At 43.8% G+C, this 22,500-nt stretch overlaps 1 protein-coding gene across 1 annotated transcript; it reads right to left on the bottom strand.

The window, feature by feature from the left end:
- Positions 1-3,571: 3,571 nt before the first annotated feature.
- Positions 3,572-5,838, bottom strand: BHLHE23 (basic helix-loop-helix family member e23). The gene has a single exon (XM_039358190.1). It carries the CDS (start codon positions 5,144-5,146, stop codon positions 4,451-4,453), a length of 696 nt encoding a protein of 231 aa, XP_039214124.1. The 5' UTR covers positions 5,147-5,838; the 3' UTR covers positions 3,572-4,450.
- Positions 5,839-22,500: the final 16,662 nt, after the last annotated feature.

The following is a 22,500-nucleotide window of genomic DNA, read 5'->3' as shown; positions in this document are numbered from 1 at the left end:
ACAGATTTGGGATCACATTTTATCAATTACTCCTATTAATATTTTAATTAAAAGGCATGCGACATATTCCCTTTACACGCAACAAGTTTAATTCCAAAGCCACTTCGAATCTTCACTTGGGCAAAACAGACAGGCATCCTGAAAACTTAGCCATCCAAAAATTCCATTCAAAAATTCGCTCAACAAATAAGGTGAGGTTTTAGTCTCAGGGTAGAAAAATATACCATCTCAGCAAACATACGTTCCTCAGTCTGGGCGCTTGTTTTTTCAGCAGAAAAAGGAGATACAGCTTAATTCTCTTTCCCTAATCTGAAAATTTTCATTTGCAAGCATCCATTGCTTTCTTGCAGCTGAATGTTCTTTTGTTTCTGTAGCTTGGATGAAGGCTGAGGAAAACAGATCAGCGAGAATGGGCAGTAGTAATTACTGTCTCTCTCTCTCTCACTCTTTCTTCTAACACAACTCTTTCATAGTCTCCATATTTGGTTGAACTATATTTGTATTTTTTAACAAGTCCAATGAAAGGTCCTTGGTGCTCTCTGACCTTAGTTGTTTTCTGGCAGACGTTTGGTTATCTAAACTAGGTAACATCATCAGGCCTAGCGATGTTACCTCAGAGAATATCAAGTACTCTTCATTTCAACCCTGCGCTACAAATATTCTCCTTTATTGGTAACAAATTAAAGTTAGACTCTTTGCTCCAGCTTCAGAAAGTACTGTGCACTGCTCTACACATAACTCTAAGCAGAGATATGCTACAAACCTACCTGTATATGTATTGCAAACGCACTCCATTTAAGCTAGTAAGATATGCTTTCAAGCAAACCTTCACTGGATTCCACCATTTGACTCATAAATAAATAAATTTAGCTCAGAATCTGGCTGCATTTAGCTCACCCGAAAGCCTCACCTCCCCAATTCGATTTAATCAACATTTATAAATTCAACAAGGTAGCGGTAAACTCCTTCACTTTACCTCAGTATAGGCAGAGACTCTGACTTCCTTTAATACTACAGGAGATTTTTCATAAACTGTCAATTGTAGAACAATGCAGTCCTTCTGATCTAAGGAGAGAGTAGTTATAAATTCAACAGTTATTAGTAGAAGTCTGCAATTAAAAAAAAAGCTTGTTTCTCTTAAGAAGAAATTAACTCAGCAGCTTTTTCACTAGTGGGTGCTGAATAATTAAAAAGATTCCACTTTGAAATAATTCCGGCTAAATGCGAAGACTTTAAGGCAGAAAAAGAAGTTTATCAGAATCTCATGATAGATTTCTAAGTGATGCCATTGTTAAAATATACTCTAAATGTTTTGCCTGCACCCTATCAGTCTGCATACTGACAAATACTGTTAGCTTTTTATTTTGTTAGGTTCTCCTTTCAAAAAAAAAATACAAACAGGTGTTTATTTTGTTTCAGTGGGATTTTTGGAGGGAGGAAAGACCTGTCTGTATAAAAAGTATCTTTAAATAAACACCTGTCTGTATAAAATGTAAATGTAATGCAGCTTTTAAAAATTAAAATTAAGAGATTTGAATGAAAAATGAGAAGCAGCTAACTTGATATGTCTTTTTCTTGATAAAAGTTAATTACATATTTCTGTTTGCAAACATACAAGAGAAAAAAAGGGGGAAAGGACACAAATTAAAATAAAACACTAAAGACAAGCAGGTCTGAATCCTTCTCACATTAGTCTTAATCCTGGCGACAGTCCTGCAAATCAGTTTAATAACCTTAAACAGTTATACTCCCTCTCATCTGTAAAATAAATAGCTTGGACAGATCAAGCCTGCAGGCATTCACTGGACTAATTTGCGTTTTACTCTAACGATGAATGGCAAGCTTCTACTTTGATACAAGTCTATCTTGATTATCTCTTCATTGGAAGCACCAGCACCTCCTCACCCCATCCAACTGCTACCTGAAGAACAACAAGCCATACATTCATTTGAAAAAAAAAAAACTTACCAAGAGGAAAAATACTGGAATTTAACCAGAATGAATTAAAAGGAGGGTTTTTTCCCCCCATGTCTAGGCATCCATTGCACCAATCAAGTCAGCCAAATCCTGGTTTATTTTGTAGAATTATCAGAATTTCAGGCCTCCCTGATACACCCCATTTAAATCAATAAACAGGGTTCCCAAACATCCTTAGGACCAATGATTTCAAGCAGAGGGACACCAGCTGGATTTCAGCTTCCAGCTACAATTTCATGAGCTGGCCCCATTTGGTGAACAGGATAAGCTAACAGATAAGAGTTGGATGGCTTTTATCTACAATTAAAAGCCACCAAACTCAGCAGGTGCCCAGGACTGGGCTCTGGGTGACCATTTTACCTGGCAGACAAGCATCCTAAACTACAAAATGATAGATGCGGAGGCAGCACAAATAACAACAGACTTTTAAACAAAAATAAAAAATGCAGGTTCACAAGTACAAATCTTTTCTGAATACCTTAAGGGACACACCTTTTAGCGAAAAGCTTTCAACTTGTGCAAGATTTACGGATCATCTTCTCCAATATCTTATAACCTGCACCTTTTGCGAATTTAAAATCCATGTTTCCATGTGAATTTTGATTTCTAAGGAAGGAGCCGAACCTGATCAACTTACTGAGCTAAAAAAAGAAAAAAAACAACCCCACATCTCACTTCTTTTACATTATGTTTTAAAAAAACAACACAAGAAAAATAGGAGAAAGTAGGAAAATAAGAGGAGGAAGTTATGTTGGATATATCTGCCACTTTGAGTTATTTGAAAAAATAATAAAGGTAATAGATAGATAGGTAAAATGTAGATATTATATACACATCTATTCCAGATCACCCCACCTGAAACAATGCAATTATCCTTTATTTAAATATTCCCCTGCATAGCCACAAAACACTTTAGCTAATATCCTATATCTAATTACTTTGTAGATATCTAAAATGTACATTATCTATAGCGTCTCTTTCTATATATAAGGGATTTCAGCTTGAAGGCAATAATATAGTATATACATAAACTGATTTAGACCTCCCAGGGTTAAACATACATAATCTCCATGGAATTGAATAAGGCTGCAATGCTGAATCCTAGTGAAATTAAAACTCTTTTTATAGTACCACTAGACATTAAAATATCAACTGCAGACTCTGAATTCTTTCTGTAAGCCAAACCACATTTTCTCCCAATAAAACATCCCCAAAATCTGCACAACCTATTACTAATTTTATGTGGGTGCAATTATACCCTTTAATATCTCATTCTAGGACCAAATTAAACCCTTACACATCTCATTCTAAGGGGTTGGATTAATTAGAAAGAAGATTCCATAGCTTGATAAACTTTCATTGCTTTTAGCTAAAAAAAACCACAACCCAATTGTAGGGTTTTTTTAATATTAGCCTGCTGAAGTCAATAGGATTTTAAAGTATTTCAATTTGCTGGATTAGCCATAATATATCTGTTATTATTCAGAATATACTCAGTTTAGTACCATCACTCCTCTAAAAAGGATCCCTGTTTACAGAATTGATACATATAGCAAACCGACATTGTGAGAGATTTAGGACAGAGCCACCTGAGTTAATTGATGTGCTTTTTTATTTAATATAAATACAAATAAATCAGCTCAGAGAATTTTAATGTCCCAGGTTACCAAGATAGAAAATGGTTCAACCATAATGGAAAAGCAAAGAAAAAAAAAACATTGAAAAGAGCAGAGAAAACAGCAGCTCACACTTAAAAGGTTGTAGTTAAGACAAAGAATGGGTTCAAAGTTTAAGATATGAATATATCTAATAAACTAATCAACCCATTATGAAGCAAGCTTGTATTCACAATCAGTACCCCAAATGAAAATGTAAAAACGGAGCATTTTGAACACATAAAACTGCAAATTGGGGGAGACTGCTTAAATATTTTTTTCCCCAAAAGTAACTTTGCATTCACTAAACAATTGCATAGGTTTGTCCTCCAGGCAATTTATTTTCAAAAGGAATCTGCAGCAATTTCTTTTCCCAGTTTTTTTTCTTACTCAAGTTATTCTTTCTAGAGAAAAAAGATTTCACCAGCCGGTTTACAACCTCATACTGAAGACAAGTTCTTTTTTTAAAAAACGTTATGCACGAAAAGTAATTCAGGACAGAATTGAGAAGGGAAAAAACAAAACAAAACACCGGATCCCGGTGTTTGTGTTTGTGGGGGGGAAGTCTTAACGAAAATCTCGAAAATAGGCGTTGCAGAAAATAGAACAAAGTGGTGGACGGAGAAAAAAGCACCCGGATTACACCTGCAAGAAGGGAAAGCGAAGGAAAGAGCGGAAAGCAAAGGGGAGAAGTCCAATTAGGCCGAGAAGGTGGGCATAAAATGAAGGAGAATTTCTAGGATGTGTAGGATGGGTTAGGGAAGCCCCTCCCCATCCCAAATTCTGGAATTTTTTTGCAGAAGCGTCCAAGGTCCCCATCAGGGCTTTTCGCTGCAGTGTTTGCAAAGGCCCGAGGCTGCCCCGGCGAAGGCAGTACATTTCTCGGGGCAGTTCGGCAAGGCGGCGCCCGTGAAGGGGTAGACGGCGGCCGATTGTCCGAAGGGGGCCAAGGCAGGCGGGATGGAGGCGCCGAGCGTCTGGCCCTGGTTGAGGTAGGCCACCAGGCGCCGCATCTCCTCCAGGGCCTGCGCCTGCATCAGGATGTAGTTCTTGGCCAGGAGCAGCGTGGCGATCTTGGAGAGCTTGCGCACCGACGGGCTGTGCGCGTAAGGGATGACGGAGCGCAGGCCGTCCAGCGCGTCGTTCAGGTCGTGCATCCGCCGCCGCTCGCGGGCGTTGATGCTGAGCCGCAGCGAGCGCTGCTCCTTGGGCTTCTTGGCCCCGAGGGCGCCCCCGACGCCCGCCTTCAGCTTGGCCTCGCCGCCGCGCTCGAAGGCCGGACTGCCGGCCTTGGAGCCCTCGAAAGCCTCGTCCTCGTCGCCGCTCTGCTCTCCGCTGCTCTCCGCTGCCTTGCCCAGCTGCGCCGCCGGGAAGGCCAGCCCGCCCGCGCCCCCGGGGTAGCCGCGCCCAGCTTCGCCCGCGCCTCGCACGGCGCCGAAGGCGAAAGCCGTCTGAGTGTAACTCTGCGCCAGGGCCAGGTAGGACTCGCCGCCCAGCGCTTTGAGCTCGGCCATCGTTGCCCGCGACGGAACGGCCGGCGCCGCGCTTCTCCAGAGGGGCGCAGCGGCTGGGAGCGCGCCCTCTCTCCCCAGCGCCGGCCCTGCGCGGATCCGGCTAGCCGTGGCGTCTCTCCGAAGACCGGGAGCCTGGCGCGCCGCTTCCCACCGAGGACAGCCGCTCGGACGTCGCGGGGAGCTCTTACAGGAACCAGCGCTGCGCTCTTGCTCTTGGGAAGGACTTTGCGCCGTCGGGCCGCGCAGGCGAGGATCGGGTCTGTCCGGCTATGCTTCTCGTTTCTCTCCCCGCACGATCCGGGGAGCCTCTCCCGAGATCCGAGGCTGTGGGGAGAGCGGGAGAGGAAGCGCGCGCCCTCGGTTCACCTGATCCGGATTCGCGCCGTAGCCGTCTAAGGATCCGGTGGCGCAGCTGCTCCTCCTGGGCGCCGTCGCAAGCCTGCCTGGTCTGGTCCGATCCGATGGAAGATTGGCTGGGGAGTCCCGCTTTGGAATGGGCGAGACGGCGGCAGCTCTGCGCCCTGCCTGCCTGCCTGCGCCCGCCCGTCCTGCTGGAGCAGCTCGCTGGGTCTGGAGCCAGCTGGCTCCGCGCACGGTGCCCTGACCGGAGGCGGGATATTAATCATTGCCCACCTCGCCCGTTATGTTGCGGCGAGGCGCCCGCTGGGACTGAGCGGTAGCCCAATCAGAACGATCGCTCTAATTAATGGCCTCTTTAAAAAAAAATAGAAAATCCTCGTCGTGGAAAGCACGCGCGCCCCGTCAAGGTTGGCCGCCGAGCCGTTGCGAATTCAAGGAACGGCTGTGCTGCTTTTGCACTGAGCCGGAGAGCGCATCTCCGGGCGGTTTCTTGCTCGGGAACGGCTGCGTTCGCACAACCACAAGCTTAACCAGGTCAGGTTAAAGGCCTTCTAGCCTTAATTCTAGGGTGAAATCTGATTTAACCTTATTTAGGTTCCCTTAGGCAGGGGTAGTCAACCTTGGCTCTTTTATGACTCGTGGACTTCAACTCCCAGAATTCCTGAGCCAGAATTGCTGGCTCAGGAATTCTGGGAGTTGAAGTCCACGAGTCATAAAAGAGCCAAGGTTGACTACCCCTGCCTTAGCGTATTTAATGTATCAGTGACTTAGTCTTAGCGTATTTAGTGCATTAATGTATAGGTTGCAGGAATTGGGTATATATTTATACCTAGTCTAGTGAAAAGAAGGACGAGGGGGGACATGATAGCAGTCTTCCAATACCTGAAGGGCTGCCACAAGAAAGAGGGAACCAACCTATTTTCCAAAGCACCCAAAGGCAAGCAGAGAAACAACGGATGGAAACTAATCAAGGAGAAAAACAACTTAGAACTAAGGAGAAATTTCCTGACAGTGAGAACAATCAATCAGTGGAACTACTTGCCTCCAGAAGTTGTGGGTGCTCCAACCCTGGAGGTTTTTTTTTTTTTTAAAAGAGATTGGAGAACCATTTGTCTGAAATGGTATATAGAGCAAGGTCTTCAAACTTGGCCCTTTTATGACTTGCGGACTTCAACTCCCAGAATTCCTCAGGCAGCGTGCTGAGGAATTCTGGGAGTTGAAGTCCGCAAGTCATAAAAGGGCCAAGTTTGAAGACCCCTGGTATAGAGTTTCCTGCTTGAGCAGGGGGCTGGACTAGTTATGGTCACCACAGTAAAAAAAAGATGTTGAGACTCTGGAAGGAGTGTAGAGAAGAACGATGAGAATGATTAGAGGGTTGGAGAAAAGGAGAAAAAAACATTTAAACTTGACCGATAAGTACAGAATGAAGCAAAATATTTTAATATTGGACATATTGAAGGCTATTTCTGAACAATGGGCTCAGAAACTTCGCTTTATAAACAGGTAGTCCTCGACTTATGAAAACAATTAAGCCTAAAATTTTCACTGCCAAGCAAGACAGTTGTTAAGTGAATTTTACCCCATTTTACGACCTTTTTTGTGCACAGTTGTTAAGTGAATCACTGAGGTTGTTAAGTGAGTAATACGGTTGTTAAATGAATCTGGCTTCCCCATTGACTTTACTTGTCGGAAGGTCGTAAAAAGGGGATCACCTGATCCTGGGGCACTGCAACAGTTATAAATATGAGTCCTTTGCCAAGCAGCCAAATTTTGATCATATGACCAGGAGGGTTTTGCAACAGTTGTAAGTGTGAAAAGGGGTCATAAATAGCTTTTTTCAGTGCTGTCGTAACTTTGAATGATCACTAAACAAACTGTTGTAAGTCGAGGACTACTTGAATCAATCAAATCTTTATTAGGGTGACTCCCTCTTTGGGGCAGCCCCTGAGATATTGGAACACTGCTATCATGTCCCCCCTCGACCTTCTCTTCGTTAAACCAGACATACCCAATTCCAGCAGCCGTTCCTTATAAGTTTTAGAATGGCGATCACATGATCATCTTTGTTGCTCTTCTCTGTACTCTTTCTAGTGTCTCAACATCTTTTTTACATCGTGGCGACCAAAGCTGGAAGCAGTATTCCAAGTGTGGCCTTACCAAGGCCTTGTAAAGTGGTATTAACACTTCAGGTGAAACCTCTCCCTTTCCCCTCAGCAGGGCTGGCTCAGGAATTCTGGGAGTTGAAGTCCACAAGTCATAAAAGAGCCAAGGTTGCCTACACCTGCCTTAGCCATTCATCATTTGATTTACCATCCAGCCCCCTTGTTCTCTTGGTTGCTCTTCTCTGCACTCTTTCTAAGGCCTCAGGATTTTTTTTTTTTTTTTGGTATCGTGGCCACCAGCAGAGGCAGTCCTCAACTTACAACAGTTCATTTAGTGACCCTTCAAAGTTGCAACGGCTCTGAAAAGAGTGACTGATGACCCTTTGTCACACTTACAACCGTCGCAGCATCCCCACCGTCGTGTGATCAAAATTCAGATGTGTGGCAGCTGACTCATATTTATGACGGTGGCAGTGTCCCCCGGGGTCATGTGATCACTTTTTGAGACCTTCCGACAAACAGAGTCAATAGGGAAGCCAGATTCACTTAACCACTGTGTTCCTAACTTAACAACTGCAGTGCTTCACTTAGCAACGGCTGTAAAATGGGGCAAAGGTTGTAAAATGGGGCAAAACTCACTTGACCAATGTTTCACTTAGCAACATAAATTCTGGGCTCTATTTGTAGCCATAAGGCAAAGACCACCTGTATGATGGGGTATAGAGTGATACACTTCTCATGATCTTGATGTTCACAAGCCGCTTTCTTGGTTAACGAGGGAAATAGATGTGAGTGGATTCATTTCAAGCCTAAAGCAAGGATTGAGAGTTTAGAATCAATAGACTAATAGACAATAATCACCCTCTCTGGAGGTTGGTGATATTCCTGGGATAGTTATTGGTATTGCCACTCATAGCTCTCGCCTTTCAAACTCTCAGTGGAGACATATAAGCAGATCACTTTTCTAGCAATCTGCCTAATGTCAATGCTGCTAACATCGGATGTTAGACATAACAACACTAGACCCAGCGTGAGAAACAAGGTTATTGTAACCAGAGCTGATAAGGACTTAGCAGGCTGGAGAACTGGAGAGGAAGCCTGCGCTTCAAGCTAATTGAGGAATGTGATTTATGACTGTTAATTGAAGGAGGGAATTGTGCTTTGATACGACTTCGCAATTAACGACGACCATGTGCTCAGGGGAGGGGAATTCAGTTTTTGGCTTCGATTATGTTAGTGCCAATGTTATTCTACTCAAAGTAAAGATTCTTTAAGGTAAACAATGCCTCAAAGTTCTTTGAAGAGTTTCATCTGTCAGAACCATGACACCTAACCCATGTAGTTAGTGGAGGGATTCAAATAGGTGAACAACCGGTTCTCTGTATGGATGCCGCTTCTGGAAGTCCATTCTGGGCCTGGGCAACAAAAACATTAGCTATTGGTTCTACTGAAGTGGTGCGAAGTTTGATACAAAAAAAACTTTTAGGGAATTGAACAAGATTACAATTAAACAGGTAAAATGTGTATTTTTGGATATTATCGTTATGAAGTGAGATAAGGGAAATCTTGGTTACCCAAAGTCTGAAAATTATGGATATCAAAGGTTAAATTGGAATATTGACGAGAAATTAAAATTATGTAAAAATTAATAACAGGATTGATTATGAAAATTGAATGTAATTAAGATATGTACAAGCTAAAAATTTATTGATAAATGTAATAATGATGTTTTTATTGAGTTGATATAATTAGAAATGTACTGGTTTGAATACGAGACAGTAAATGTTAAGGGAAAAAGAGAAGAAATATCTGATGTTGTAACCTGAGATTTGCACTAAAGATTTTGTTATTGAACTATTGATTAACCCAGTTACCACGTTGCTTTTTAAATATTTAAATGTAAAATTGGAAAATTAATAAAATATTATATTTAAAAAAAACACGCCCCCTTTGGTCTACAGAAAATCCTTTCTCCATGGCACCAGGCCCTGGTGCCCAAAAGGTTGGGGACCTCTGCCCTGTACCATTTCAGACAAATGGTTGTCCAATTTCTTCTTAAAAACTTCCAGACTGCTTTGGGAAGAAGGTTACAGTTTATTGCAGAAAGATGGTTCTTCAGGAAAGAGCAAAGGAGAGAAGGGCTGAGCACATGGTGTAGTAGGTTTTTATACCCCCTCTAGCTTTTTGTTTGGAATAGTTTCCTATTCCTGTGTCCTGAACTTTGAGGCTATTTCCTGTGTCACATATTCTGACCTGAGTTTAGGTGTGCCTCTATGGTATACTTGATGGAATGGGTTAGTCCTATTATATCCCAAAAGTCATCTCCTGCTTCCCTGGGGCTGGGCTAATGACTCTTAAGAGTTTCTTTCTCTTGAGTTCCCTGGCTCCAACCTTCCTAATGGTCTTATATCTGCATTTCTATGAGGCTAGCTCTTGCTTGAGGCAAAGAAATTTGGGGCCAGGTTTGGTTTCTGCTTTTCAAAAAATACTTTTAAAAAAATCCTTGAGGAAAAATATATTTTCCTTTTTAATATTTCCTTCTGGGGGGCTAACTTCCCCCAGTTCTTTCCAGCCCTCTTGATTCTATGGGTCTAAGTACTGAATGGTGTTAACAACAAAGAAACAATTTAGAGGGAGCTGATTGGCTCAGAAGACAGGCAAGTTGACTGATCCCAGAGTTGTCACAAGAACATAATGGGTCTTTAAGGAGAGTTAAACTTGCACGATAGCTGGCAGGTATCAAGTTCAGTTCTCAGAACTGTCCTAATGAGTTGTTTTATTTTAAGTGCTTAGTAAGTGGACGAAGCAAAGAGAGGTTTGAATAATGAAAGAGGGAACTGTGTTGTGGCCTAGGGCTGGGTTTTAACTGGAAAAAGTAGGTTGATATATTGAAATGCAGCAAGGTAATTAAAGTTGTGAGATAGTAGTAGTTTTATTTATTACTAGCTGTACCCAGCCACACGTTGCTGTGGCTCAGTCTGGTTAAATGGAAAAGAAAGAAAAGAGAAAGCACACGTTTGTAATATGTTTAATTTCACAGTGCTTGTGGGTATACAATATTTTTTGTTGTTCCATTGTCTGTGCAGATATAGAGATTGTCTGAAATCATGGTGTATGTTGCTTTTATGTCCAGCAGATGGTGCTGTTTTTCAAAAAAGCATGTTTTTACTTGTCACAGGTATGACATCTATATATTATAGGTGTATAAAAACACACGCGTATTCGAATGCAACATTGTGTCAAAATTTCAAAGCAATCGGTGAAGACCTTTCAGAGATTTAAGATTTTGAACAAACGAACATTTACATTTTATTTATATATAGATAGATGAGATTATTGCTAAGTGCAGTGCAGACATGGAATGAAATAACAACCCATGCAATTATGTATTGCAATTAATTCTACAATGCAAAATCATTCTAGAAAATGATTTTTATTAAAAGGTCCATGATATGCAGTAACATTTACTACTATATTTTCAAAACTCCACCTAAGAATTAAAACTATAGAGTCAGTTGGGGTAGGCAACCTTGGCTCTTTTATGACTTGTGGACTTCAACTCCCAGAATTCCTGAGCCAGCCACGCTGAGGGAAAAGGGAGAGCTTTCTAAGCTGAACCATGCTGGCTCAGGAATTCTGGGAGTTGAAGTCCACAAGTCATAAAAGAGCCAAGGTTGCTTATCCTTGTGAGGTTAAAATGCTGGTCTAGAAACTAAGAGATTGTGAATTCTAGTCCTACCTTAGGCATGAAAGCCAGCAAGGTGCTTTGGGCCAATCACTAGGAGACAGGGAGTTCTAGTCCTGCCTTAAGCATGAAAGACAGCTGGGTAACTTTGAGACAGTCACTAGGAGACTGTTCCAGTCTGCTTTAGGTTATGATGGCTGTGGTCACATGATCTCATTATGGGTGCTTGACAACCGACTCACCTTTATTGGTGTTTGGAGCATTCACACAGAACTCAAAAAGTTCTTTAGACTCACTCAAAAATTGTTGAGAAATCCAATTATGGGATGCCTTGACTTAACGACCACATTCCAGGGTGGGTTACAATCATAAGTCAAGGGTTCTTGTATGACTTTACCAATTATAATATACACATTTAAAAGAGAAATTTTAAAAGTTTCAAACCTATTTTTAACATTTTTGAATACTAATTTGGTGCAGGGTTTTTGTTTTTTGTAGAGTTTTTATTTGGGGAGAATTCGCTGTAGTTGTCTCTGGGCCCTCAACAGAGCTGCTGAGATGATTTTTCAGATCAAAAGCCTCTTTTGGAAATTGCAGGACTTGTGAAGGCATCTCAAGTTTGATTTCCTTCCTCCTAGAATACAGCAATTGAATTAGTGGACTCAACTTCAGTCCAAATTAATTCAAAGAACTATTTTTTTTAAAAAAAATTAAGAACAAGTGGATTCATCTACTGGATTCAAGATTTCAACTACTGCATCAACAAAGGGATAGTTTCAAGATCTTGTGAAGTGAAGTGTGGTCTCACCAGTGTGATTATACCACACTGGTGAGACCACACTTGGAATACTGCATCCAGTTCTGGTCTCCATGATTCAAAAAAGACGTTGAAACCTTGGAAAGAGTGCAGAGAAGAGCAACAAAAGTGGTTAGGAGACTGGAGGCTAAAACACGAAGAACAGTTGCAGGAATTGGGTATGTATAGTCTAAAGAAGAGAAGGACTAGGCGCAGGGGTGGGCAACTTTAGCTCTTTTATGACTCGTGGACTTCAACTCCCAGAATTCCTGAGCCAGCCATGCTGAGGAGAAATTGAGGTTTCCATACTGAGCCATGCTGGCTCAGGAATTCTGGGAGTTGAAGTCCATGAGTCATAAAAGAGCCAAGGTTGCCTACCCCTGGACTAGGAGGAAAATGATAGAAGTCTTCCAATACTTGAGGTGCTACCACAAAGAAGAGGGAGTCAAGCTATACTCCAAAACACCTGAAGGCAAGAAAAGAAGCAATGGATGGAAACTTATCAAGGAGAGAAGCAACCTAAAACGAAGGAGAAATTTCCTGATAGTTAGAACAATTAATCAATAGAATGGCTTAGTTCTGGAAATGGATGGATGGGTGCTCCATCATTGGCCGTTTTAAACAAAAGACTGGACAGCAATTTGTCTGGAATAGTATCTCTTCCTTGAATAGGGGATTGGACTAGAAAACCCACAACCCTAATTATTGTATAAGTTAAATTAGACAGTTTGTGATTGAAAGCCAAAGAAACCCCCCTCAACTCTTCATAGCAGTAAGAGCAGGGCTCTTCAAACTTGGTCCTTTTATGAGTTGTGGACTTCAACTTCTAGAATTCCTCAGCCAGCTTGCCTGGCTGAGGAATTCTGGGAGTTGAAGTCCACAAGTCATAAAAGGACCAAGTTTGAAGATCCCTGAGTAAGAGCATCAACAGCAGAATAAAGAGAGTATTATGGGCTTGCTTGCACTGGTTCTCTATAAGAAAAGGTTTTAATTTGTATTTTCTGCTCAGAGTCAGAAGATGGGCCTGACTTAGATGGCCCTTCCAACTTGGACCCTAACAAATCGGGATTATTGCAGTACACTGAAATATTTTAAAAGTTTTTATAATTCAGTCTCTTGCCTAATTTGTGTGTGGCACTAAGGCAGGGGTCTTCAAATCTGGCCCTTTTATGACTTGTGGACTTCAACTCCCAGAATTCTTCAGCCAGGCAAGCTGGCTGAGGAATTCTGGGAGTTGAAGTCCACAAGTCATAAAAGGGCCTAGTTTGAAGACCCCTACACTAAGATCTCAGAGAAACCCACTATTGGTGCTCCTGTAGACGAAATATTTTCGCTCTCAATCTATGGGAAGTTAAGTGCTGACATCTATTGGCAATCTAGTAAATTGCAGTTTTTTTTAAAACAAATCTGTGGAACTTTATTTCTCTGATTTGAAAGATTTTGGAGACATGGTCTTCTGTTCCGCAAGTCTTTCAGAATGTAAGGGATACTGAAATAATAATTAGTGTTATCATAGTGGTACATGATAGGTAGTCCTTGACTTACAATCATTTGTTTGTTATTAGTTGCGAAGTCGTGTCCGACCCATCGCAACCCCATGGACAACGTTCCTTCAGGCCTTCCTGGAGTCCATTTTCTGGAGTCCATTGAAGCTCACGCCTGCTGCTTCAGTGACTCCATCCAGCCACCTCCTTCTCTGTCATCCCCTTCTTCTATTGCCCTCCATCTTTCCCAGCGTTAGGCTCTTCTCCAGTGAGTCCTTCTTTCTCGTTAGGTGGCCAAAGTATTTGAGTTTCAACTTCAGGATCTGGCCTTCTAAAGAGCAGTCAGGGTTGATCTCCTCTAGGACTGACCGGTTTGATCACCTTGCAGTCCAAGGGACTCGCAGGAGTCTTCTCCAGCACCATAATTCAAAGGCCTCAATTCTTGGCGCTCAGCCTTTCTTATGGTCCAACTTTCCCAGCCGTACATTGCAACTGGGAAAACCATGGCTTTGACTATACATGCTTTTGTTGGCAGGGTGACGTCTTTGCTTTTTAGTATGCTGTCTAGATTTGCCATAGCTTTCTTCGCCAGGAGCAAGCGTCTTTTAATTTCTTGGTTGCAGTCCCCATCTGCGGTGATCTTGGAGCCCAGGAAGATAAAATCTGTCACTACCTCCATTTCTTCCCCATCTATTTACCAGGAATTGAGAGGGCCGGATGCCATGATCTTGGTTTTCTTAATGTTGAGTTTCAAGCCAACTTTTGCACTCTCCTTCTTCACCCGCATCAAGAGGCTCTTCAGTTCCTCTTCACTTTCTGGCATTGGAGTGGTATCATCTGCATATCTTAAGTTGTTGATATTTCTCCCGGCAATCTTAATTCCAACTTTTGATTCATCTAGCCCTACCTTCATTTGTTTAGTGACTTTCAAAATTACAACAGCATGGAAAAAAGTGACTTATGAGTGTTTTTCACTCTTATGACCATTGCAGCATCCCCGTGGTCACATGATCAAAATTCAGAGGCTTGGCAGCTGGCATGTACTTATGACTGTTGCAGTATCCTCCTGGGGTCATGTAATCACCTTTTGCCATCTTCTAACAAGCAAAGTCAGTGAAGACAGATTCACCCTAAAAGCCGTGTTACTAGCTTACAACTGATGTCATCGCTGCTAACATTGGATGTTTTTGCATTGACAGCAGATGGAGATGTAGCCATTTTCTTCCTTTTGCTGTTAGAGTTAGATGATGCTGGGGAGGGGGGGAATGTGCATGAAAGTCTAGCTAGACATAATAATATTGAACCTAGTGTGAGAACCAAGGTTATTGAAATAAGAGATGATAAAGAATTGGCCGGGCTAGAGAGCTGGAGGGGAAGCCTGTGTTTGAAACTAATTGGGGAATGTGATTTATGACTGTTAACTGGAGAAGGGAATTGTGCTTTGATATTATGTGCTCAAGGGGGGGGGAATCCAGTTTTTGACTTTGATTATGTTAGAATCAAAATATTCTTTAAGGTAAACAATGCCTTGAAGTTCTCTGAAGAGTTTCATCTGTCAGAACCAAGACAACTGCAGTGATTTGCTTAACAACTGTCGTATAATGGGGTAAAACTCACTTGAAAACTTTCTTGCTTATCTATAGAAATTTTGGGCTCAACAGTGGTCTTAAATCAAGGACTACCTGTGTGCAAACAGCCTAGCTGGAAATAAGTACAGGTAGTCCTCGACTTACAAGAGTTCATTTAGTGACCATTCAAAGTTACAATGGCACTTAAAAATATGACCTATGACTGTTTTTCACAGTTACGACCTTTGCACCGTCCCCATGGTCACGTGATCAACTGGTTCATATTTATGACCGTTTCTGTGCCCCAAGATCATGTGATCCCCTTTTGCGACCGGGTTACTAATTTATCAATTGCAGTGATTCACGTCACAGCAAGAAAGGTTGTAAAACGGAACAAAATTCACTTAACAAATGTCCAATCTCATCTTGAAAACCTCCAGTGATGGAGCACCCACAACCTCTGGAGGTCAGCCATTCCATTGATTAATTGCTCTCCCTGTCACGAAATTCCTCCTTAATTCTAAGTTGGATGTCTCTTTGATAAGCTTCTTTTCCTGTCTTGGATGCTTTGGAGCAGGGATTTTCAACCTTTTCACCCATTGTACCCACTTTTAGGATATGGCAACATCCGAGTACCACCAGTCGCCTACCAAGATGTCAAAAACTTGATGACCAAAAAAAAAAAAAAAGGAAAAAAGTGATGAAGTACAGGTAGTCCTCAACTTACAACAGTTCGCTTAGTGACTGTTCGAAGATACAATGACACTGAAAAAAGTGCCCCCCCAAAACACAGCCAAGCAAGACATCTGCCTGCCCACCCGGTGGCGCTCTTTTTCCTGTCCAAGGTTTTCATTGTTGTGAGCATTTCTGTTGAGGATTGGCAGTGGGGGTGGGGTGGGGGGTGTTTGGTTTTTATTCCTCCCATCTGTTGGGTGGTTGCAGCAGGTTTTGGTCACTTCACATGACCCTGGGACACTGTAACCATCATAAATATGAATCAGTTGCCAAGCATCTGAATGTAAATCACAAGACCCTGGAGATGCTTCAACATTCTAGCTGATTGGTGCTTCTTCAGGGCTCAGCAGAAGCACCAGGATCAGCGTCGAGCTCCAGCTGGAGCCTGGCGCTGATCCTGGAGCTTCCCACTGAGCCCTGACAGTCCTGCAGCTCCAGCCATCTCTCGCTCAGGCTTTTGCGGTGCTGCCATTGGTTCAGCTCATTCCCCTCCCCCACTACGACTTTTCTGGGATGGTTGCGTACCACCTGCCAGGTGCCAATGTACCACAGGTGGTACCCATACCACTGGTTGAAAAGCCTTGCTTTGGAGAATAGATTGATACCCCTCCCTTCTCTGACAGTCGTTGAGGCCACCTGGAAGTTTATCTTTGTTGTCAGGGTCACCTGAGTAGTGCCAATGGGTGTGGAGCCTTTTTGGAACTGTTGAAAGATAAACCACCAAGTGGCCTCAACGGCTCTCTAAAAGAATGCAAATGACCAGCTGTCTGCAAGGAGTATAAATCCTTCCATTGTCCACCATCCAGTCAGAGCTGAGGAAGCAAAATATCTTCAAAGAGAAACAAGAAAGTCCAGTTGCCTCCTGAAAAAGCACCTTTGGGGTGGCTAGTCCTTGACTTCATTTAGCAACTGTTCAAAGTCATAATGGCACTGAAAAAAGTGACTTATGACTCGTCCTCACACACTTAACGACTGTTGCAGCATCTCCATGGTCATATGATCAAAATTTGAGTCCTTGGCCATTGGCACGTATTTACAACAGTTGCTACATCCTGGGGGGGGTCACATGATCACCATTTGTGATCTTCCCAGCTGGCTCCTCACAAGCAAAGTCAACGGGGGAAGCTGGATTTGCTTAACAGCCGTGTGATTCACTTAACAGCTGCAATGACTTGCTTAACAAACCGTGGCAAAAATGGCCATAAAGTCAGCTTAGCAATGAAAGCTACTTAAAGACTCTATTGACTCTGTTTTGGAGTTTCCGATAACAGGATAACAGACTTGGGAGGGACCTTGGAGGTCTTCTAGTCCAACCCCCTGCTCAAGCAGGAGACCCTATACCAGTGATGGTGAATCTTTTAGAGCAGTGGTTCTCAACCTGTGGGTCGCGACCCCATTTGGGGTCGAATGACCATTTCACGGGGGTCGCCAAACAACGCAGTCCGCCATTTTTTTCCCCTTTCCTTAGCTGTGCTACTCCCTTTTATTCTATTGGCTTTTGAAAGCCAATAGAATAGACTCTCTTGAATAGAGTCTAATTCTATTGGCTTTCAAAGCCAATAGGAATTGTCCAGGCTGTCTCTGCCCTGCTGAGCCCGCCAAAAGTCCCATTCTGCAAACAGTGCTGCAAGTTGTCTGCAGCGAAGGCGAGCTGTCTGGAAGTTTCCACCCATCCCTGCTGAGCAACTACTAAAAATGTAAGTAAAAGAGGGCCAGGGGTGGGAGGTGGGAGGCCGGCGGGCGCAGGGAGGCTTGCTGGCGCACGTGGGGCCTGACGGGTGCCTTACCTCCCTTGGGCTGGGCCAGCTGGTGGCCCAGCTGGTGGTCGCCCTGCGCCGTCGTTGCCCCTTGCCAGCTACACCTCGGCCGGTGCAGGGGGCGGCACCACGCATGCGTGGCGCTCCTGGGTAGGGAAACTCGACTTATGACTGGTTGGGTAGTCCTCGACTTATGACCGGTTGGGTAGTCCTCGACTTATGACCGGTTGGGTAGTCCTTGACTTACGACCGGTTGGGTAGTCCTCGACTTACGGACGGTTGGGGTCGCGGCATTAAAAAGGTTGAGAACCACTGTTTTAGAGACTGTGCCCCAAAACAACCGCCGCCCCCTGCTCTGCCTGCCCTGCCCTGCCCTGCCCCCTGTCCCTGTCCCGCCCCATCCCTACCCCCGCCCACACCTGCCCGCAGGGCCGCCCATTGCCTCCACAGCCTGCCGCAATGCCATGGCGGCCACGCCCTCCACCCATGCCCCGCATCATCTGCATGTGACAGGGATCAAGGATGGACTCTTGTCCTTGCTGCCCGGCTGCCATGTCCTTGGCTGCGCTGCTCTGTGTGGACCATGCCCAGGGGCGACTCTCCTCCAGGGGGGGCTGCTGTTGAGGAGGAGGGGCGCAGGTGGAGGCGGAGCTGGGGGCATGGCAGGCATGCCCACAGAGAGGGCTCTGAGTGCCGCCTCTGGCACGCGTGACATAGGTTTGCCACCACTGCCCTATACCATTTCAGACAATCTCTTCTTAAAAACCTCCAGTGTTGGAGCACCCACAGCTTCTGAGGGTAAGCCGTTCCACTGATTAATTATTGTAGCTATCAGGAAGTTTCTCCTTAATTCCAGGTTGCTTCTCTCCTTCATTAGTTTCCCTCCTGTTGCTTCTTACCTCGCCTTCAGGTGCTTTGGAGAATAGCTTGACTCCCTTCTTCTTTGTGGCAGCCCCTCAAATATTGGAACACTGCTATCCCATCGCCCCTAGTTCCTTCTTTTCATAATACTTGTCTCGTGTATTGTAAAAAAAAAGGAAGAAAGAAGAAGACTCCTTTCCACCAGCTGAGCTATGACAATGGTAATATGAGAACAAACGTCCTTCTTTTTCTGTTCTCGGCCATCCGGATCAACCCAGGAGATGGCAGTCTTGCAACATCTATGGAAGAACGAAGGAAAGCCGAGACCCAATATTTTGCCCACTTGGAATCCCTTTTGGGTTTTCCATTGCGTAAGGAAGCCTGGGAAGGCTTTTTTCTTGTAACCTGCAGGAGGAAAATGCAAAGTCATCTTGGTCCTTAATAAATGCCGCTGGAGTAATTTAGGAGATTGCTTTGAGGCAATGAATTAATTAACGCATTGGAGGGCAGGCCTAAAACCAAACCAGGAAAGAGATTTTGGCCTTCAGAGAGAAAACTGCCTCCTGGTTTATTGAAGCGTCGCGCTTCAGCTGGTGTGAGCAAGAGACAGACACCTTCAATGGTGGGAGACCCTTCAATTATTCAGACATCTGTTGTGAGTTAATTGGGCCTATTTATTTATTTAACAACCAAGTTACTAAATTATCAACTGCAGTGATTCCCTTAAGAACAGAGGCAAGAAAAGTCATTGTTGTTGTTAGTTGCGAAGTCGTGTCTGACCCATCGCGACCCAATGGACAACGTTCCTCCAGGCCTTCCTGCCCTCTACCATCTTCTGGAGTCCATTGAAGCTCACGCCTACTGCTTCAGGGACTCCATCCAGTCACCTCCTTCTCTGTCGTCCCCTTCTTCTCTTGCCCTCCATCTTTCCCAGCATCAGGCTCTTCTCCAGTGAGTCCTTCCTTCTCCTTAGGTGGCCAAAGTACTTGAGTTTCAACTTCAGGATCTGGCCTTCTAAAGAAAAGTCGGGGTTGATCTCCTCTAGGACTGACCAGTTTGAGCGCCTTGCAGTCCAGGGAACTCGCAGGAGTCTTCTCCACCCAAGATGGACAGGTCATAGCAGAGAGTTCTGACAAAACGTGATCCACTGGAGAAGGAAATGGCAGCCCACTCCAGTATCTTTGCCCTGAAAACCCCGTGGACAGTACCAAAAGGCAAAAAGATGATGACGCTGGAAGATGAGCCCCTCAGGTCGGAAGGTGTCCAATATGCTACTGGGGAAGAGCAGAGGGCTAGTACTAGTAGCGCCAGAAAGAGTGAAACAACTGGGCCAAAACCCCATTTATTTATTTAGCGTACAGCAAACGTTAAGAAGCACATCACAATTACATTCTCAATGAGCAAAGGTGAAACTATTTATTTACAAATTCAAAGGTAGCCTAATTATACCAGCAGCTCTCGACTTATGACCACAGTTGGGCCCAAAATTTCTGATGCTAAGTGATACATTTGCTATTTTATGACCTTCCTTGCCCCAGTTCACTGAATCCCTGCGGTTATTAAGTTAGTAACACGGTCGTTAAGCGAAGCTGGCTTTCCCATTGACGTTGCTTGTCAGAAGGTCGCCAAAGGGGATCCCATGACCCCAGGACACTGCAACCATCATAAATATGAGAGAGTTGCCAAGTGTCTGAATTTTGATCACGTGACGGTGGTGATGCTGCAATGGTTGTAAGTGTGATAAACGGTTGTAAGTTGATTTTTCAGCGCCACTGTAACTTCAAATGGTCACTAAATGAACCATTGTAAGTCGAGGACTACTTGTATCGTCAATGCATGATGGAGTTGCATATAGAATCTCCCTCGGGTTTCCCTGATATGTGCTTAGAGGTTATTTTTACACAATATGTTCCACTGTCTGCTTTGGGGCATTGATGTACTAGAATAGAATAGAATAGAATAGAATAGAATAGAATCTGTAAGGGACCTTGGAGGTCTTCTAGTCCAGCCCCCTGCTCAAGCAGGAGAACCTATACCATCTCAACAAGTGATTGTCTAGCTAGCCTCTTCTTAAAAACCTCCAGTGATGGAGTGCCCACGATTTCTGGAAGCAAGCTGTTCTACTGGTTGATTGTCCTCACTGTCAGGAAGTTTCTCCTTAATTCCAGGTTGCTTCTCTCTTTGATCAGTTTCCAACCATTGTTTCTCGTCTTTCCATCTGATGCTTTGGTGGCCACCTCTGCCTTGTGTCAGCCCCTCAGATACTGGAACACTGCTGTCATGTCTCCCGCATTTCTTCTTTTCTTTAGACTAGCCAAACCCAAGTCCTGCAGCTGTTCTTCATATTGATCGAGAAGAGTTGTCCACCTGTTCATACAGGTAGTCCTCAACCTACGGTACAATCACAACTGTGCCCCAAATTTATGTTCCTCTATGAGACATTTGTTAGTTTTGCCCCATTTTACGACCTCTCTTGCCACAGTTGTTAAGTGAATCACTGCAATTGTTAAGCTAGTAACACGGGTTGTTAAGTGATTCTGGCTTCCCCATTGCTTGTCAAATTCTTAATTTTTTTTCCCCAGGTTACCCTGCAATCCTGATAACTCGCCATTTCATTATTATCCATTTTCAGCTCTGCTTTACTTTCTCAGTCAAGGCTGGCGTGGCATTTCAGCCTGTGGTGATAGATCTTTTGGGGCATCTTGAAATACGATTGCAACCCATCTGAGCTGGGGAAAATGGAAGTAAATCAGTGGTTCTCAAGCTGTGGGTCGGGACCCCATTTGGGGTCGAACGACCATTTCACGGGGGTCGCCAAACAACGCAGTCCACCATTTTTCCCCCCCTTTTCCTTAGCTGTGCTACTCCCTTTTATTCTATTGGCTTTTGAAAGCCAATAGAATAGACTCTCTTGAATAGAGTCTAATTCTATTGGCTTTCAAAAGCCAATAGGAATTGTCCAGGCTGTCTCTGCCCTGCTGAGCCCACCAAAAGTCCCATTCTGCAAACGGTGCTGCACTAGTTGAGTAATCCTCGACTTACGACTGGTTGAGTAGTCCTTGACTTACGACCGGTTGGGGGTCGCGGCATTAAAAAGGTTGAGAACCACTGAAGTAAATAGATTCATCTCTTTCTTCCTCAGAGATTATACAAAGGATTTACAGAAGGCACGCCCGATAAATGCAGTTACGTTTCTTTTGTCCAGGTAGTCCTCGTCTTACAACCGTTCCTTTAGTGACCGTTTGAAATTACAATGCCACTGAAAAAAAGCGACTTATGACTGTTTTCCCCACTTACAACTATCGCAGCATCCCCACGGATGATCAGGTGATCCAAATTCTAACGTTTGGCAACTGACTCATATTTATGACGGTCGCAGTGTCTCAAGGTCATGTGACCCCCTTATGACAAGCAAAGTCAGAGGGGAAAGCAAGATCTCCATAACAACTGTGTTACTAACTTAACAAGGAAGGATCATTGATAGAAAGAGTGCAGAGAAGAGCAACAAAGATGATCAGGGGACTGGAGGCTAAAACATATAAGGAACGGTTGCTGGAATTGGGTATGTCTAGTTTAATGACGAGAAGGACGCGGGGGGACATGATAGCAGTGTTCCAATATCTCAGGGACTGCCACAAAGAAGAGGGAGTTGAGCTATTCTCCAAAGCGCCTGAAGGCAGGACAAGAAGCAACAGATGGAAACTAACCAAAGAGAAAAGCAACCTAGAACTAAGGAGAAACTTCCTGACAGCTAGAACAATTAACCAATGGAACCACCTGCCTCCAGAAGCGGTGAATGCTCCAACACTGGAAATTTTTAAGAAGACACTGGACAGCCATTTGTCCAAAATGATATAGGGTTTCCTGCCTGAGCAGGCGGTTGGACTAGATGACCTCCAAGGTACCTTCCAACTTTATTATTATTATTACTATTATTATTATTATTGGCAGTGATTCACTTAACTACGGTGAGAAAGGTCGTACAATGGGGCAAACCTTGCTTAAT

Source organism: Crotalus tigris, unplaced genomic scaffold (assembly GCF_016545835.1).
Source record: "Crotalus tigris isolate CLP2741 ecotype Arizona unplaced genomic scaffold, ASM1654583v1 scf7180000019004.2909048, whole genome shotgun sequence".
Lineage (NCBI taxonomy): Eukaryota > Metazoa > Chordata > Lepidosauria > Squamata > Viperidae > Crotalus > Crotalus tigris.
The sequence above is the reverse complement of the archived record's forward strand: the minus strand, read 5'-3'. Positions and strand labels throughout refer to the sequence as shown.

Coding starts and splice junctions, on each gene's coding strand:
- BHLHE23 (XM_039358190.1), bottom strand. CDS start 5,146: ATGGCCGAGCTCAAAGCGCTGGGCGGCGAGTCCTACCTGGCCCTGGCG.